This window comes from Harpia harpyja, chromosome 7 (genome assembly GCF_026419915.1).
Source record: "Harpia harpyja isolate bHarHar1 chromosome 7, bHarHar1 primary haplotype, whole genome shotgun sequence".
In the NCBI taxonomy this organism is placed as follows: domain Eukaryota; kingdom Metazoa; phylum Chordata; class Aves; order Accipitriformes; family Accipitridae; genus Harpia; species Harpia harpyja.
In genome coordinates this window covers 49184466-49203776 of record NC_068946.1, presented here as the reverse complement: position 1 = coordinate 49203776, position 19311 = coordinate 49184466, and the positions used below count along the sequence as shown (strand labels likewise).

The window sequence follows — 19311 nt, the reverse complement described above, 5'->3', positions numbered from 1 at the left end:
AGAGCAATGTTTTCTGTTCTTCATGTGTGTATGAGGCAGGGAGGAGAAAAGGGCTTTCTCTAAAGTACTTTAACGGAAATAGTACAGGCAACGGTATAGGAAAACAGGCACAAAGATGTCCCCAATTTGATATCGCCTGTTGTATCTGAAGGTAGGCCCTATAGATTGGGACTTCTGCTCTCTATTGTAGAATCATATCTTTACTCACAGTTTGCATGGCTGGCTTTCTAATGCTGGTGTGCAAGTAAACAGCTGGTCTTTGAAAGTGACCAGTACATAATTTGTAAATATAATCAGTTTGTCATCCTGCTCTGCATAACCTCTTAAGTACCTACACTAACTAATGGAAATAGGATAACTTATCTGCCTGACTTGAGGTGGTAATATATTTTTTCAACCTAGTAGCAATTTGTAGTCTGCATAGATTGGATTGTTTCACAGGAGAATTATTATGGTAATTTTAATTTTATCTTAGAACTTGTAATTATTCCACAGTATTGTTCTAACGTAACAGGCCATGCAGCAGTTCATTTGTTTGTCAGTGCTCAAAATTGGACAGGGCAACTTAAAAATTTAGTTTGAATCTTTTTCTATCAAAATGTTTTGGGTGTGTGTTTTCCTCTGTGAGCACATTTCAAATATGATTATTAGAAGTTGCAGCAAGTATATTTAAAGCTGAAAAGCTATTATATTAGGTGCAAACTGTTTTGGAGTTTTGCTTCTCAGAGTATATGATAAACATTAAGAGAACAGAATGGGATGTGTTTTTCCTGTATAGGCTTACAGACTTAGTTCTTCTAATTATTCATCCCTTACTCTGATACTTCATTTTGCTAGATATTCTACAGGTGAATCCTCAGGGACCTATGCCCTGAAGGCATAGGAAGTTTGTTTCAGCTGCATGGATGTTGCTTGTGCATTTTCTTCATATATGTAATGGAACTTGCTTAGAGGAAAAATGGGATTTTAAAAAAGAAAATATGTTTGGTTTTAGTCCATGAATATCAGTAAGGACAGCTGTGAGGTCTTTCTTCACTCCTGTTTGAAGGAAAGGCTTAGGATTCTCACTGAGTTTGGATCTGGATCTACCAGAGGGAATGTCCCCTGGAAAGAAATGGGTATTTCCCTTCTTAAGGGTGAAGAAAGCATTGAAGGACAAATGCTACAGTTTTAAGTCATCTGACATGAGTTAAACTATTCAAACAAATAAGGAAAATTAGTGGGCCAGATCCTCGCCAGCTCCTGAAAGGTGCTAGATAACTGCACTAAAAATGGAGCAGAGAGTCAAGTACATCTGGCTTATGGCAGGAATGGACCTAAGTAATTGCTGTGGGCTTTGCCCGTAAGGGGTTTATTGCTTAAAATCTTGGTATTTTTGCAGTGTCATTAATCATGCTGAACTTATATGACTAATACGGTTATAATTCCTAACTCCATAGGGATTCTGTTACAATTTAGTAACAATTACTGTCTACTATTTCAGATAGCTTTTATTGTAAAGCATTGCCAAAAATCTTAACGTGATTTTCTTTGGTCATAATGTGTGCTTCAGTTTGCAGATACTGTAAGAAAATGTAGACTGATTTGAATGATTATTTCAGTGTAACATGGTTTTAATTCCATGTGTAGTGCCTGCCTCATAATCTCAAATTCTATGAATTGGGCACTGCTACCCTTCAGTCGAAATGTGTATTAAATAGCATTAATTAAATATGTATTTCAGTAAACATCCATTGTCTTTCAAGCATGCAGTATAATAACTACGGATAGGTTATTCTGAAAACATTGTCCAAAGGATGTCAGTAGAATATTGTGTTGCATAAAACAATGAGCTGCTCTTGTGACAATCAGATAACTAAGGATATGCTGCAAAAGGATGCAGAGAAACTACAAATCCTGTTCAGAACAAGTCACATTGTAGAGAACACTTGAGTATTTTAGGTTGTTGATACACACTCTTAGTTTACATATACCTTGGAGAAGATTTTTCTTTTGCATCATTCTGTTTCATGATAGCTGAATCCCAGTTCAATTGCTTTCTTTGAGATAAGGGATTTTACTCTTCTTGGTTTTCCCCACCATTCCAGATAGGAAAGAAGATGTGGTATGCTGAGGAAAAGTTGCATTTGTCATGAGAAAAGTGGTTAGGAGGAGGTGTGAGACGATGAGACTTAATGCTACAAGGGAACAGAGATTTCTGTAGTCTCTTGTCTTGGCACAGGAGGTTGTGCTGCATTTTAGAACTTGACATACCTTTTTCTGCAAGCATTTTTAATCCTCCTTTTTGTTCTTCTATATTTGTGGGATTTTATTGTCCAGTTTTTCATGCCAGTACATAGCAGAGAGAGCACCTGCTGTACATTTTGCCTGCATTGGAAATCCAAGCAAACTGTGTGTTTTGAACCAAGTTTTCATTCTCTAGGAATACAGATTAGATCATTAAGTTGTAGTGCCCTTATCAGTGTTTGCAAGCTGCAGTCTATTAATTGAATGAATGTGGCATGAGTTGATATACTGTCTCACCTGATCAGAAGGTAAACTTTTTCTGTCTTTAGCTATAGGTTTCATCCTTCATCCTAAAGCCTTTTTAGAGGCACTGAGTTGATTGTGGGTTTATTGCTGTGTTCTGTTTGTCATCAGTTGGCAGATTCCTTTCAGCTTGTATCTACTAACCATAAGAAAGCTAATCATGTATAGATGATAAGTAAATAACAATATGCCTTTGTGTGTATTCCTTTTTACTGGAAAAATCAGTAAGAAACTGGAAAATTCTGACCACCTGTACTACTTTCTGAAAGGCAGGTAAGGCAGAGCAAGGTAATCAGTAGATTAAAAGCCAGGGAGCTGACTGACTTCAAAATGACAGTTACCGTTATGGTATATCAAAGTGGATCTGTGTTAAAAGTGTCTACAGTGGAGATCCCTCCCCTTGGCTTGTTGAATGCAAGTGTATCTCAGAATATGAATTCTGTTCAAGACAAAGTATTTCTTAATCTTCTCAAGTACTGTAGATGTCTGCTGCTACTATGCTTGTATTCTCAAACCGAAGAGGAAAAAAAAAACCAAAAAACAATCCAACTGTCAATGTTTCCTTAAAAGGCAAATGTCTGTCAAATTCAGTTCTTATATTTTAGTGTCAACCCTTCACAGAGAAAAGAGCTCATTTTGTCTAAGACTATGTAGTAGTGAATAGTGGGACAGTATGTTATATTGGTGTGAATTTACTGTAGAACCTGTTAAAGAAAGAATGAAGGAAACTTACATTTTTTAAAAAATATTTGAATTTCATGGAGGTCATTTAGATCCGTTTCTGAAATATTTGTTGAAGGCAATTTTAGTGTATACAGGGAAGAATAATGGGTCACTAGTTTCACTAGTTTCATACTAGAGTGAGTATTCTTGTGGTAAAAATACTTTAAATATTCTGGGTTTCATTCAGCTTTTGTAGTCATGTACTAAATTGCTGAAATTTATAGCATTGCAAAATAACAAGCAAAATTTTCCCATTCCAGACTTGCCTGCATTTCACTGTGAACCCTCTGTTGCATATTTTGTGACATATTTAGTGTTTATTGCAGTGCTATATGTATTTTCTCAATCAGTGTGTTTGTAATAGGACAATTATACTGGCAACTACAATGTGAAACACATGCATCATGATCCATTGTAGTGCTGGCAGGATGAGAAATGTCAATTGAGGTTGTTGTAAGAGGTTTCCTAATCCTGCTGAACTAAGGAATGAGATTCTTTCAGAATCATTGCCATCTGGAGTATATAAAAATATGAAATAACCTTTTATCATTAGGTTGGCACATGCTACTGGAGCAGTATTGGCATTGATGAAGTTCTAATGAAATGAAATACTATGCACTGAGAAGAACTCACTGCTTCATTGTTTTGTCTAGGTTCTTCAGAACCCTTCCCTCCAATTTATGAAGGTTATTGAGTAGTTAATAATGTTTTAAATCTAAAACACACAAAGTCTTTATTTACAATAGTCTGGCATTTTAATATGGATATTAATCTAGTTATAAATACAAAACAACATGTATGTGGTGGAGAATAATTTGTAATTCATACTATAATCGGGTAATTTGACTCACTCTGTTTTCTTGACTTGCTCTACTTATTTGACTTTATTTATTGCCCATAAATTTTAGGGTCTAAAATTAGGCCACGAGGCTTCATCCCCCACCTTGTCAGAAGCAATCATGGCACATAATCCTTCCATAATCTGATCACGCCCACTGTAGAATAGTTGTTCTGTCCAACTGTTGCTATTGCATGCCTGTTCTGTACTGAACTGCTCTTAGTTGTAGTACATGCAATACTGCTAAGTTTATGCATATTTGTTCTTATATCAGGTTCATTTTTTAAATACATATTGACTAATTCTGTCCCCACTGAACCTTTGCTTTACCAGACTAAACTTGCCCAGCTTTTTTAGCCTGACTCTTTCCTGTGCCTGTTGCAATGTAAGTTAATTTTTCTTGAAGATAGGCAGTCTGAACATGCATTTCAGATGGGTCTCTTACCAATTTCATAGGTATTGTATGTCTGTTAACTGACATCTTCCTAGAGGAGGTGCTTTTCCTCACATAGAGCATAGCTGCTTACTATTGATGAGAGGAGGATATTGCCAGGAAATACAGCTGGCAGCCAGTAAGATGCCTATAGGCATGTATAGGTGACTTGTTTGAGAGTAAATGCCTGGACTTTCTTTAGCAATGGCCTTACAGGTAGTGGAAGCACAAGCTAAGTTCCCAACACCCTTGGTGTTCACACTGCCCCCAGGTCTTCCTTCCTGATCTGTTCTATGTCTTTTGCTGCTGTCCTGAAGCCTTTCCTGTCTAGCTTCTCTTACCTGTTCTTCCTTCAGTCTCTGTTTATCTGGATCCTCTTTCACTTAAAACACCCAGCTGAGTTTCTGAATGGCCAGTATTGTAATTCTTGCATTCAGGAGAGACTGAAATTTGCTGTGTATTTGAATTGTTTAGCAAAGCTTATATGGTTAGGCACATTGCTAGTTAAAAATGCTGTCTGATTTGGATGTCGAATCTTAATCACTTTGAATCTTCAGTCTGTGCCTTACGTTCTCATTTTGAAGGGTTAATCATGGTGGAGTTCAGAGAACTAGATGACAGTCCTCTTTAGTCTTCAGATTAAATAATATGAAGGCTCAGAGGTAGGGCTGGATTTAGAAGATGAAGGATTAGGACTGTTTAACTAATTCTTTTGAGGATGTGATTTCATTCCATCATGCTTAAATTGAAGTGGGCCAGTGATTTTGTGATCCCATAAATAAAGTAGATGAGAATATATTTTATTTTAAGCATCTTGTTTAGTGTCTGTAAATTCTTACGTAATTCTAACAGAAATTTATGTCTGCAGTATTGAGATTAATTTAATGTTTAAAAAGTGCTAGCCAATTCTTGTGCTAATTGTGTTTATTTCTGCTATAGAGAAGGCCAAAACATTGCTGATATTTCTGTAAATGAGATTGCTGTCAATTTCATAAATGCATTGGGATTAAAATAAAAAGATGAGTATCATATTCTCTGCCTTTTACTTCTTAATGTTTTGTATTAACACTTTTCAGTAAAACCTCTAAATGGATCTGCCATTATGTGTTGTGTGTAGGTACTATTGCTCAAGCTAGTAAGAGTGCACAAGAGCACATTTTAGGCATTCTGAGAGCATACTTGATTTACCTGCTCTTTTATGATTTTCCAAGACAAGTGTTGGTTTTACAGTTAACTAATAACCTGTAAAGCTTCAGAGATAAATTAAAAAGGAAAATAGCACTCCTCCTCCCACCAGAGTATTTAGAGATAAGTCCAAATTGTGATGGTAGCTAGCATGCAAGTGTCTGAGCTAGCATTCAATGAGTAACACGGCACCAGAAATAGTGTCTTTATCAGTGTATTCTGTAAGCCTGCCGGTTTCCCAGATGAATATGCTATTGACTGCCCTGCACTGAGCTCCTTGATGCAGTGCTGTTGGTCAGGATCTAAGCCAGCTCATTTAAAGTTAACTTGGTTATTTGAGCTGCAGCAATGGTTTTGATGAAGAGCATGCATCTCTTGCAGAAATAACATTCAGCAAATTATGTTAGGAAGATAAGCAATGCTCTAGAGGAGAAATAATCACACTTTCAGAAATTTAAAATCTACATTTGAAAAATACATTAATTTAAAAAATGGAAGAAGGATTATCTCATGGTAGTAATAGTGTCATTGCCTTCCTGGTCCATGGAAATAGAGAAGATTTGTAAAGACTGGTATTGTCTTTTGTTACAGAAGCTGATACAAGTCTAATAAATAATATGATCTCTTCCTAATAATTCAGTCTGTATGTAGCTTGAAATTTTCTTTTTCTGACCTGAAGAAACACTTGTGTAAACATGTTTCACTCTTTGTTTTTCTGTATCTAAATCAGTTGGCTTTAAGAAAAGATTATGAAAATGATTCAAAATCTCTTAGGATTTGTTTCCCCTGTTGGCTGCTAAATGAAAATAATGACATTTTACAGCTAAGCAAGCAGAGGACTTCTGAACAATTTACTAACTAATATTGCTGTGAAATTATACATGGCATTAAGAAATAGAATGGGAAATATTTAAACACAGAGAAAACCTTCGTAACTGCAAATCTGATCCATATACCTGGTGAAAAAAGATATGTGTGCAAATGAAAAGACACAAATGAACTCTAACGGAATGTCAAGTCTTTCACAGGCAGATTGCATTTAATGAAAGCCATATAAACCTTTCAAGTGGCTACTGACCCCATTGTTTCTAAACCCTTACTCAGTGGCAAGACATTAGTGGCAAGACATCTTTCAAAGTAGTTGTATGTGTATGCTCATAAAAAATATTCCTTGTGCACCTCTGAAAAGAGTCCTGTATATGTATAATCTAGTATGTTGTTCGGTATTGTGTTCTTAATGAATTAGAAACAAAGAGCACAGTCCACTTGAATCGGGTGTGATCCATCAAAATTGCACAGTTGTGTTATGAAATGGGATGTATGGGCAAAGGCAGTGATGATACCATGGGAAGTGTATGCCTTTGCTCAGACCCTGCCAACTCCCTTTTGAAAGGATCCAGAACAGCCAATGCTGAGGGAACAGAGCAGGAAAAGGGAAGACACTTTCTATGTCTTGTCTCCCTTTCCAGAATCAAGAATGGTAAATACAGGTGACTTATGCTTAGTGAGGAAGCAAATACTGAAATGCTTCTTGTCAAGAGTTTTAAATAAAATTTTGAAAAAGCGTATTTGAAAATAAAGCAAGGCCAAACATTTCCCACAAAATTTTAGGTTTGACGATGGTTCTTTAAGACTTAGGGTGTTCAGAACAGAGACACAAGAGCTTAGTTTTACAACAACAAAATAAATTACCTGGTGGCATGTGGGTGGAAAAGGGTCTTACAGCTAGGTCTCCTCTCCTTTAAGCAAATAACCTCATAACCAGGCTACACTTGCCACCTGATAATGTCTGGGTTTTTTTGTGGAGGGTATGGGGGTGGGAGAGCAGGCGGCTTCATTTTGTCACCCTTTTTTAGGAGTAGAGTGAGGGGTTGAGGGGGTAAAATCTTGATTTCATTACAGTGTTCACCATGGGCCTCACTTCCATGCAGCAGGTGTACCTGGGGCATCATCAGGAGCTATTCTGGGTAGTGCAGCTGTGGGAGTTGAGAGCTGAATAACCAAGTAGATCTCTGAGATGGGGATTTCAGTCCCCATCTTCACGTATTCTGTGGAGACAGCAGAGGAAAATACTATTTTAAAAAAAGCAAATTTTTTGTCATACGTTTATGTAAATTTTTATATATGGGACTTCTCATCTGTAGAATTCATAGTGTTTTGCAAAGTAAATCTTTGTTTATTCAGTAAAACAATGTCATATCTGAGACTAAAAATCCCAGTCTTCACTCTGTGATGAACTTCATAAGGTGCATAATAGGATTGAGTTCTTCATCAGGCATTGAATGCTTACCTGAAAAGCATAGTGAGGTAATAGTTGATCAAGCTGATTAAGCAGCATTGAATTAATTAAAAAAAAATACTAAAAAGATTAAAACTGCACATGAAAAATGGGGTAGGTGGGAGAGAACAGTGTTGTTAGATGTCAGGAAACTGTTTTCCTGTCTGAATTTCCAAGCTGCATGTTCTAACCACCGGTATGCTACTGATAATACAAGACCTTTTATAAATACATTTTCTAAAGAAGGGGGGTAAAAAACCCTAAATTGAAAAATACCCGATACACATTTCCAAAGATGCCTGTCCAGTGTAATGAAGTTTTCAGCCAGCACCAGGCTTCTTGCTAATTGAGAAGATGAAAGCTCTGGTTACCTGGTGCTCTAAGTCTGTAGGCTCCCAAATCGGCTTAAGAAGAAAATCTTTGGAAAGAAAAAAATCCACTGTATAATTTTGGGTTTCAAAATTCTATGTGGTATAGATGATGGTAGTTCAATAAACAAGTTGCAGGTCCAGTACAGTGTATTACTTACTGTAAGCACATTCTAATTGAGTTCTGTTAAAGCTGATTTAAAAGGTTTATTGTATTAAAAACTACAACAGAGATACCTAGCTTTCTGATAAACGGAGTACTGGCAGATCATATCTTTGTAATTTATGAACATAGTAGATTATTATAAATGTCATTAATTCACTCTGATATACTTTTGCAAAGAGAACAAAAGGATATGAAAAAGAATTTGAGGAGCAAGAATATTAACTAAAAGGTGGGGGCAGGAATAATGCTTCTTGTCACATGCCTGGCTTTCCTGTTTGGGGTTTAAGAAAGTCTGGCTGTTAGGATGTGGATTAGTGGAAGATTCATTCTTCTTCATGATGTAGGTCAGACACTAGCAAACATGTGGTGAAGAAAAAGCCTGTTTTCCCCAGTAGCAAGTGGAAACAGTAGCTCTGCGGACTTTGAAACAGAGGACCAGACAGAATGATTAGTTTTGATGTCCCGTGTGCTATGCAACAGATTTGAAATGTATGAGTAATGAAGGTTTCACGCAGAAGAGTCTCTGACTGCACAGTGTGGGGCCACGTTAATGCTTTTTTAAAAAGCAGCTCAGTTCCTGAGTAGCCTTTTGTGACAAGTCATTTGTCCAAGTCAGAAAAAGGAACTGGCAATGTCCCGGAACATGCACAAGAGGAGTGTCCCTGGGAGAGCCTATTCGCAGGAGCCTGACTTTAATTTCATGCTAAGAGAGGCTGTTTGCAGGTACTGCATCTTTCTGGAGAAACTTTTCTTATTGATTGTGTCAAGTCTGAGAGAATTTAAGATGAATGATACAGTGAAATTCATAAAGTTGATTCTATACTAATAGTTAGAGTTCATGCTTGTGTGCAATCAATTTGAAGAGGTCCTAAGACCTCTTTTACAGGACTTTAAATGTTGGTCTGAAGAACTGTTTCTTCTTTCAGTGTTTTATGTGAAATCTCATCATTTTTCATGCCATGGAAAGCATATAACTCTGATGTGTAGCAATGTGTGATTTATGCAAGCCACAAATTTAAGTGTCATTTACCCATGGTTTAGACACTTCTATTATATTTAAAATAGTTTCATAGATTTATTGTGGGCTAGTTCCATTGCAGCAAAAATGATCAGAAGGCTTTCTTTGCAAGTTGTGATAATGCTGTTGTTGACTTAGAAATGAATTTCCAAATTTTAGTCGTCTTCTGTCTTCTCCTTCCTCTCCATTTTTAGTTTGAATTTTAAAATTCCTATTATTTAAAAATGTGCCATGACAATGACTTCTGAGAACTGACTGCACATAGACCAGCTCAGTCTTGTTTGCATCTCTCACTGTGGATCTTTACAAGTATCGCCTTCTTTATAGACAAATTTATACTTGTCATTAAGCATCCATCCTATTTATAGTTTTTTAGATGTTTTCACTCTTACAGTTAACATTTACATTTCTTATATTTTTGCTGCTTAATTACATGTTGCTCTTTTAAGGACTAGTAGTTAGAAATAAGATCAAAGACAGAGTGTAGTTGTAAACAGTTTAAAAACCTCGACATTAATAAACCCAATACTAGGCATCTTTTTTTTTTTTAATTTCTTCCTTCCACTGTCTGAAGTTGCTCAGTTTAGTCATCAGAGATGTAGAATAAAAATGGAGGATTGTTTCTATGCTGTTAAGTCCCTGAGGTTTTAAGCTTTGATATCAAGACAGACCCTTGATGTCTAGGAACAGACAGTGCCCAGGTTTGTAAATTGTATGGAAGGATCACTAGAAACTGAAAAGTTCTTGATACAGTACTGTGCAGACTTTGTAAGAAGCAGAAAATCTGTCAGTTTGTAACTTTTTTATTTTTCAAGTATCGGCAACTTAATTTTCCAGCCCAAATATAATGGAAGGCTTAAATTTCGAGATGAACTGAAACCATAGTCAGGATCAGATACTGAAATCATCATTACCATTTTCCTTATTTGGCTTCTCTAGTGTCTTTTGGATGGATGCCTCACAAAAAAGACAAGAGTGGCTGAATTTCAAAAAATTGTAAGAATTAAAAGTGGTGGATTGTGTTTTGTCAGTTTGCTAACCAAATTCATTGTGCATTGATGTTGTTGTTGTAAAAGCAGTACCTTAAACATCTTTTGAGACTTCTTGTGGGCATTTTTTATTGTAGAACATTGTGTCTGTCAAGTATAAGTGTTCTCATTTGCAGGTGATAAACTTTGCTAAGTCTTGATGTTTTTGTGTGTTTTCATAGCATATAACTCCTAATAATTTACTGGAAAATGTGTGCATACTGTAATGAAATTAGTCATACCCATCCAGGTTAACTGAATACCTTTATCACATATAAAAGTAGGTTTTCGTCTTGTCAACTCTTCTTTTGGATATCTCACAAAATTATACTGGCTGATACAATTTTAAGGAAGTTCACAACTGGAAATTTTGGTAATGGAAGTATTGTTTATATGTTCAAAGCATGACACCTGGAATCATATCTTTATTTCATTTCTAAGGAAACATTATATCTACCCCCTGCAGGCATTTTAGTAATTAATCTGTACGAATCAAATTCCTCCTGCTGGGTGTAATTAATTTTTAGGCCAATCTAATATTTTGTAGACTGCTTGTTTGGTATAGATCAGCTTGATTTTAATGACCTTTGAACTATGAAATTTCTTCCTGCTTAGATCAGCCAGCTGAAGACACCTATCTGTCTTTCAGTAGATGTCTCTGTTTCCTGGTGATGGCATCTGTTTTCCACACGTTCTTTATCATCCTTTCAGTCTACTGCCAGTACTCCGGTAGGACAAGATTGATGTAGAGGTTTTGGGTACTTCCTTTCTGTGTCTAATTAGGATAGGCACCTTTCTGGGAAGATTCTATTAACAAAAAAATTTTTAAAAAACTTTGGCCATATGTAATATCTAGGGATATTGAAAATAGTTTAGGTCTTTTATCTACAGTGTTATCCTGTGTAAAAATAGTTGAGCTGAGATGGTGAGAAATTTGTTGGACTACAGGCTCTTCACAGCTGGGATTTTCTTTCCTTTTGCTAGGCAGCTTTTGATGTACAAATATATAATAAGATGTTCTAATTTCAGAAATTATATTCTTCCACATCAGTCCCTTTAAGTTCAACTTCTGCAGTTACATTAATACAAAAGGCAATTTTGGTCATATAGCAGCTTTAACAGTGCTGCTTACATGGGTATGTTCCACCCACTTAGTGTAATGCAGCAGTAAAATGGGAAAATTTATCTATAGGCATTTCTGTATGTCTCAGCACTGCATAAAATCCTAGCAGAGGAATTCTGTGATAAGTGTGCAGCTTTTCTTTCTAACTGGTGAACTGTGTTCTGGGGGATTGTTTCAGCTACAACAGTGGCTTTTTTGGCAGGTGAAGTTAATGGTTTCTGACAGGAATCACTATGTAGGCTTGTTTTCCTCAGTTTGAGCTCTCGTGTGTTAAGCTTTCACGTCAGACTTACAAGAACTTATCTGTATTTACAACTCGAAGAATTATAAATAGGACAGTTTTGATATCACCGTTCTAAGATTATTTTATGAATTTTCTGTTCTTCAGTGGTTTAAGTTTGCATTTCAGTTTTCATCTGTCTTCTGAATCATAATTTAAGCCTGACTTAAAGGTACTCATTTGTTAAACCAAATTCTATCAATGATGAATTCTCATGTGCTTAAAATATCATGAATATCTTTTGTTCTTGCAGGGAAGTTACCCGGTACAAAATCTGGTGTTTAAGCATTCCATACTGCAGTGCTGTGCTCAGGAGATACTTTGTTGACCATAAGCTTCTATCAAAACATAACTGATGGTATTTGGCTCCAAAAATGAAGAGACTATATAGGGAAAATCCAAATTTATCCAATTAGTCATACAAAATCTTTCCTAGTTAATCAGGAAATCTGCTTCTATGTCTGTAAAGGGCATAGCAAGTTGAGACATTTTTAGAGAACTATTTTAGTTGACGGGGTAAAACCCACAAACCAAAGGAAAATTTCGCATATTTTGTCCATAGCTGGGTATATGAAACCTGTAACTTGTAATTGCTGAAATATGCACATAAGTAAAAAGGAAAAAGCGTGACAATATCTTTTGTTCATATAGTTCCCAACTTCCACTTGCAAGTGAAAAAAATAAAAATATTTTATGTAACTGCTATAAAGTTTGTAGATTGTATCAAATGTCTTACAAATATAGTAAAAAGCAAGAAGTCTTTGTTGCAACATTCTGCTGTTAAATATTCTAGTGGTGATTCTAAACTGTGAAGAGCAAAGTCCTAACATACTCAGATTTTGTGGAGGATTATCAACTTGTCCAAAGACAGATACATGCCTGCATCCATTACTAAAACTACATCAGAGTAAAAATGGAATTTGTTTCATTTGTAGCTTTGAGAAGTTATCTCAGTGGATACAGAAGAAACACATAGGGATGGTATTTGTTGATAAAGAAATTGAGCACCACTGTGGCCATCTGGAGAAAAATAAACCAAGATACTTAACCAGAAAGAACAAACACTACTATATCACATTTCACATAGGAGCTTTATTTTTGGTGTTTTGCTCTTATGGATCTGATAGGTAATTAATTTAGATTGAAAATCCCCCTATAGCAGAGCACAGACCTCTTCTGCCAACAGCCATGTTGAAGCAAAAAGATGCGAAGCTTCTTAACAGCAGTCAAAACCTAAAACGTGTGAATTGTGGCTGTCACCTTTCTACTGTGAAGCCATACTGTTAGACATTATGTGAATAGAGGTAAGCAGATATTCTATGATATATTTTTTGGCGCTCCTTGCACTTACATAATTCATAGGCATACATTAACATGCACATAAACCAGCCTTTCATAATACTTCAGAATCCTGTCTTTGTACTGACATATATATGTGAATATAGATTGTAACAAACCCTGTGGCTATTGCTAAAGAGAAGAAGTTGCAAGTGAGGAAAGTAAATGTCTTCCAGCTGAGGATGAATGTGGTGGCTGATGTTGGAGTGTTATGTTAATACATGGTTAGCATTTAATTTGCTGCCCACTGTCATCTTGTTAGAAGTCCTTAAGCAAAAGCTTTGCCATGTACAAGAAAATCGTATCTCAAATACTTCCTGTGATTTTGCATATGAGCCTGATATCTGTACTAAATTTCTGATATTCTTACTAAATTTTTATTCTATTGAGAAAAACCTCCCACTGATTTCAGCAGAGCTTCATACTTCTGTGGTGCAAGTATCTTCCCCATGGCCAGTTACACTTGTAACATAGATGCTGTTATAATTAAAATTACTTAAAATTATTTTACTCAAAACTTATCGGCCATTTAAATGGTTTTCAGCAGCTTGTTGATCTCATGTTCCTTTTCATTGCCAAGATATTGATGACAAGTAGGATCTCTTCCAGTTACCTGGATTTGAATGCTGGTGATCAGCATCTGTATGCCTTTATTTCTAATGTATAAAAAAACAAAAACCAACAAAAAACAGCTTAAAAGTACACTCCTGGGAGAACTTTTTTTTTAAACTCATCATTTCTTATGATGTTGTTTAGTAAGAGCCCACTGGAAGCATAAAACAAAATTCTGCTTCTTTATTGACTTGGTTTTACTACTGAACGTGCTTGTTACTTTATTATATGAATTTCACGTGTATTGGGCCAATGACAGTTTTCTTAAAATACTCCAAAATTTCATGTACTATGTTCTAAGGATCTTAAGGTCTAGCATTTGACAAGTATATTTCTTTCTATAAGCTTTGTCAGGGTGTGATGAGAGTTTTAGGCCTTTTGCTGTCATAGATATACCTTACTGCCTTTCTGGTTTATGAAACTGCATTAGTATCTCTCCAGCCAGCAGTGTCTAAGCACGACTCACTGAAGAAATGTAACTGAGGCAATGTCTGTCTTGTCTGTTCCACACCGCCCCCCAAGCTACACATGAATGTGTATGTCACTCTTCCATAGAGAGTAAGAGGAGAAGAGGAAATTTTATGGAAATTACCTCAGAAAATATGGCTACAATAGTAATGTTAAGTCCTTATCCTATTTATTAGTTATTTCTTCTTCTGGAGAGGGAAGCTTGTACCTAGCTTTCCATTTCTACAGCTCTAGGTACCTCTGAAAGTGACAGGGAAACAATCAGGCTGCAAAATTTCAACAAATAAATCTGTGCTTGGGAGGGGAACCTGGTAACTACGACAAACATTATCTTTAAAATTGGTCGGTGTTTTGCTTAGTCTCTGAAGTACCTTGCATTAGCATCTTTCATGCTATAATTGGCGTTAATAATGTGTTGCGATAGAATTGAAATGCCTCATTTTGCTGCACGCTCTCTAGATTTTTAGTGGGTGTCCCATACCATTTACTGCTGGAGACTCGTAATGGCTCCATCCTGATTCTGGGTTAGTTTAAAGGAGTTGCAGTCCAGAGTCTTGCACCTATTTCTCTTCCATTAGTATTTCACAAGCAGGAAAGGACAAGAAATGAAATGTGTTTCCTAGCTTATCAGAGCTATGAGGGGAGTTGCTATTAATTACTGGAACAGTGATAATATTAATATCCTTGCCTGGCTGCTCCTGTACGCACAGTATCATATTAAATGGAGTAAAGAAAGTGTTTGCTGTCTTTAAGGAACACAGGCACGAATTAGTTCCACTTTCTCTGGGCTTTGTCTGTCTGTTGTACAGTTGGAATATAATATGAAAAAGTAAAGGACTTTCAAGTGAAATAAAAGCATACCTGCAGAGGGGAATAAAAAAGCCAAAATTAGGTGCTCAGGTTCCCTTTATAATGCACAGAGAAAGGTGCTTCTGAAGGGTGATTCATAAAGCGTTCATGCTGAGTGAGAAACCAGCTAGAGCTGAGGGAAAAACTATATCCCTTCCTGGAGCTCATGCCCATAAACCAGTGCTACAGGCAAACTGCTCAGAATTTGTCTTTAAACTGGTTGGAAGAAGAAATGATGGTGGAGGGGGTCCTCTTTTCTGACCACTTAATGAAGGCAGCACCTGAGCCAGAACTGGAAGACACAGATAGTATCTACACACTGCTTAGACTGAGGGACGCTAGCTGCTTTATCCTGTCTTTCAGGAGGGTGGTCCCCTAACTGGCACATGGATGGCCTCCTCATGGAAATATTCTCCTTTTTTACCCTAAAGCTGGGCTTCTTCTGGAATTAGTTCATTTTACATGCATCCATATAACTATGCAGTCACTGGATAAAAATTGCCCACGTCTCCTAGGTGAGTGTCCCAACCATTTAGAGACCCTTTGTGCCGTTCTTCACACTGGCCATGGCCTGCTGTTGAATGTGTGTTCTAACTCCAGAGCTGTAACATAAAAGGTCAACATCACCTTTCTCTCCCCACAGAATATGGTTATTGTGACTATGTTTTAAGACAGTTTCAGTCCTTAGCATAAGTGATAGCTGTACTCCAAGTGCACGCACCACATCTGGTGCTCTTTGATGACTCTAGTGCTGCTCTCCCCCATTCTGATTCCTCAAGACTCAACACTGTCTCAGATGCACAAGCTCACTTATGGATCCAACTCAGTGATCTTAGTGATGAAGTCCTGAATCGTCCTTGGCATAGCTGGGCCTTCTCCTGTATGAGTGAAATTTGGCCAAAAGAATCAAAATTTACTACCGCGCTTAATGTTTCAACCTTCTTTATATTGTGTGCACACCTCATTGTGTCTTGATTGCTGATAGCAAGGAATATAATTTGTTAAGTATATATTATTGGGTTGGTTTATACATTCACTTGTAGCCATGTACTAAGGAGACTAGTCTCATAATGCATTTAAACTACAAAAGCAAATAATATTAAATAATTAGGAGGTGAGAGAGCTGTAAGAGTATACTAAACATTGCCAAAAGTAGGGATTTTGGACAGTTAAGCCAAGGTATAAGCAAAAGAACCTGAAACTTTATTTTGAAACCTACCCTTTAGGCAGCTTAGACAATGAAAAATTATCATTCAGCTGGAGAGAGTTTAAATAGCAAAGAAAACTGAGATAAGATTTACCAGGCAAATGATGGTCATGGCCTGATGCCACATGGTCCTGACAGAATGCACAATTAACCTTTTTGTTTTACTATGCCTGCTTCAAATACCTGCAAGGTTATAATATTACGCTGGGAAAATGAGTTTGAGTGACCTACGGCTAAGTAATGACATGAATAGTAATGAGATGATAGGTGCAGTGAAGAGATATGTATTCTTGCTTACCCACTGAACCTTATTAACTATATATGTAACAGTATATTTAGTTCAAGTACTCGGTTAACATCTATTTATTTTCTAACAATTCGTTGCTGTGGGGTAATGTTAGTGCTTCACAAAAACATTACTTGGCCACACTTAGTCATGGAACAAAATTAAAGCTATTGTGTTCCTAACTTACATTATGTTGCTTTCTAAAAGTATTACAAAATTTTCATGGGTAGTAGCAATGTAGATATGTGAACATTTATTGAACTTTTGGTCTGTTATTGTTTGTCATAACTCCCCATGTCATTGGGGAAGATGCAGTGTTTGAATTTATACATATAAGCACTGGAAAAATTGCTGTAACTGTTTTGCCTTTCTAAAATACTTCTTTTGAGTCTTGTAAGTTGAAAGACAAACTCATATTGCTTTTCTCATCTTTTAAATAGAAGTTACTGCTATTGCAATATACTTGCCTTGGTACTAAAGTTACATCACCCAAAACATCAACCTAAATCTGGTTGCATTCCACTGAACTCAGTCAGACCCTCCACAGTTTCTTCACCTGTTATCAGCATCATTTCTGTTCAGGGCAGCTACTCTTGCAGAAACTAAATGACCTTCCTGACACTTTGCAGGGAATGGCAAAAAAAAAGAACTTTTGTAATGGAATTCAGGACTGAAAAGTGAGCTGAGAGCTTCCAGCCAAAATAAAGTCTAGGAACTGGGTTAATACAGCATTTGGATGTTGATGATTTGGAGAAGCTAATGATCAACTAATAAGAGTGAAACGTTCTATGATTGTTTCATCTTAATGCTATGTGAATTTTAGTCTAAGAATAAAATAACTCTTTTTTTTTTTTTTTTTAGAATGCAAATTCATTATAATGGGGGAAATGAATATATGAATAATTTTTTGGAAGTGTCTGTTGCAACTAATACAGAAAAGCATAATACATGGACAGTATGGTTGGTGATACTTCTGAGAGAGGGATCCCATGAAAAAAAGGGTTGTGTTTACTAACAGTATGTTTTAAATAAGGATTTCAAACAAGGTTTTCAGATACTGCTGATTTCTTTCCAACTTTTTACTTGAACTGGAAAGAGGTATGTACTGACCCATCGCCTAACCCCAGGATTTAGCTTTGGCTGACTTCACAGAAGTGCTTTTGTACAATGGGCTCCTGTTCATGCCTCAGGTCTTGTTACATTTGTTGTCATCAAACCAGCAGATTTAATATGCTAATGATTTTGATGTTACAAAAATGTCCCAGGTAGTGGGAAAAGAAGCATATTTTGCCTCTTTAGATGCCAAGATTAAAAGAAAGATCTATTTAATTGCTCAAAAATTTCCCTTAATCACAGTAATGTGTTACGAACACTTGCTGTTTATTCTGCAGCAGTTTAGTCTTGTGTTACAAGAATTATTCAGAGAACGAGAAAACCAGAGTGTTTAAGATGGGGAGAGGGACACATGGAAGGGGAGAAAAAGAAAAATGTAACAGCCATGCATGAAAGATTTTTTACTGAACAACACTTGATTTTACTCTTGCTTAGGGCAAAATAGAAAGACATTGCTGTTTAATGTATTGCAAATAGGCAGTATACTAAAATCAACCTATTGCTGTTGAAGTTGAGGTCAAAATGTCTTGTTCTTCTTTATTGCAATACTCTGCTTCTAATAGGAATCCAAAGAACTTAAAGCCCATTTTGTTTGAGGAAAACAGTGGGAACTGTATCCCCACAACATAATGTGAAAAGTAGGCGGCAGCAAGGGAAACAAAAATTTCCAGCAGTGTCTTTCTCTTATTTGGAAGATCAGATCTTCCTTACACAACTGGAGAACAACTTTATTCATTATTACTTACTGATTTGAATTCACTGTAATAACTGATTAATCTGAACCATTACAGTGAATGGATGGCTGTTGTGATGGATAATCGTAAATGTTGACTTACCAGTCCCATTTGAAAACAAACTGGCTGAGCCATCTTAATGAGGTTTTCCTGGAGTGTGTACACATTTCAAATAATTAAAATTAAATTGAATCTGAGTCCCATGTAATTACAACTGAATTTATTTGATTATATTCCCCACAAGGAGACTAGGTACAAAAGGTTTCATAATTTTAAAGCTTCTTGCGGTGTGTAGAAGTTATGTCTCTGTTAATTGTCAGTTTTGAAAAATTAATGACATTGGAAGTATTTCTGGAGTGCTTATGTCATCTTTTGTCGTAGTTTTCAGCAATATCCACTTGATTCCAGCTCCCATTTATCCTTTTCTAAAGATGGTTGCATGCAACGGGCTTTGGGAAGGTTGGATAACACTCTTTGACTGCCGACTGGGGATGGACCAAAAGTGGGGCAGTTTTTTCCTCTTGCATTCAAGCTCTTAAAACATTTTTAGTAAATTTTTTTCTTAACATTCAATAACTCAATATTTGCTTATAAAAGTGAAAGCTGAACATAGAAGAAAAGGTGGCAGCAGCTTCCTAGAGCGTGTATGTGTTGGTGATCACTTCTGTGGTGCTCCTTATGGATAATATCTGAGTGTTCATAAGTGAATGTATAGAACAAAACAAGTCAGCTATA

General features: G+C 36.4%; 1 protein-coding gene across 7 annotated transcripts in view; it reads left to right on the top strand.

Annotated features, from left to right (window-relative positions):
• The window catches only part of NCKAP5 (NCK associated protein 5), a 375601-nt gene that overhangs the window by 188363 nt on the left and 167927 nt on the right, over positions 1-19311 (top strand). The window contains exons 1-2 of one of the 7 annotated variants that reach the window (XM_052791612.1): positions 8916-9243; positions 10478-10534. The exons of 2 other annotated variants lie outside the window; for them this stretch is intronic. In XM_052791612.1, coding sequence (XP_052647572.1) covers positions 9152-9243; positions 10478-10534 — 149 coding nt within the window. In that variant the 5' untranslated portion in view covers positions 8916-9151. Of the gene's footprint in view, positions 1-8915; positions 9244-10477; positions 10535-19311 lie in introns of those variants that run through there. 4 more of the 7 variants (XM_052791611.1, XM_052791610.1, XM_052791613.1 and 1 more) reach the window with 4 other exon arrangements.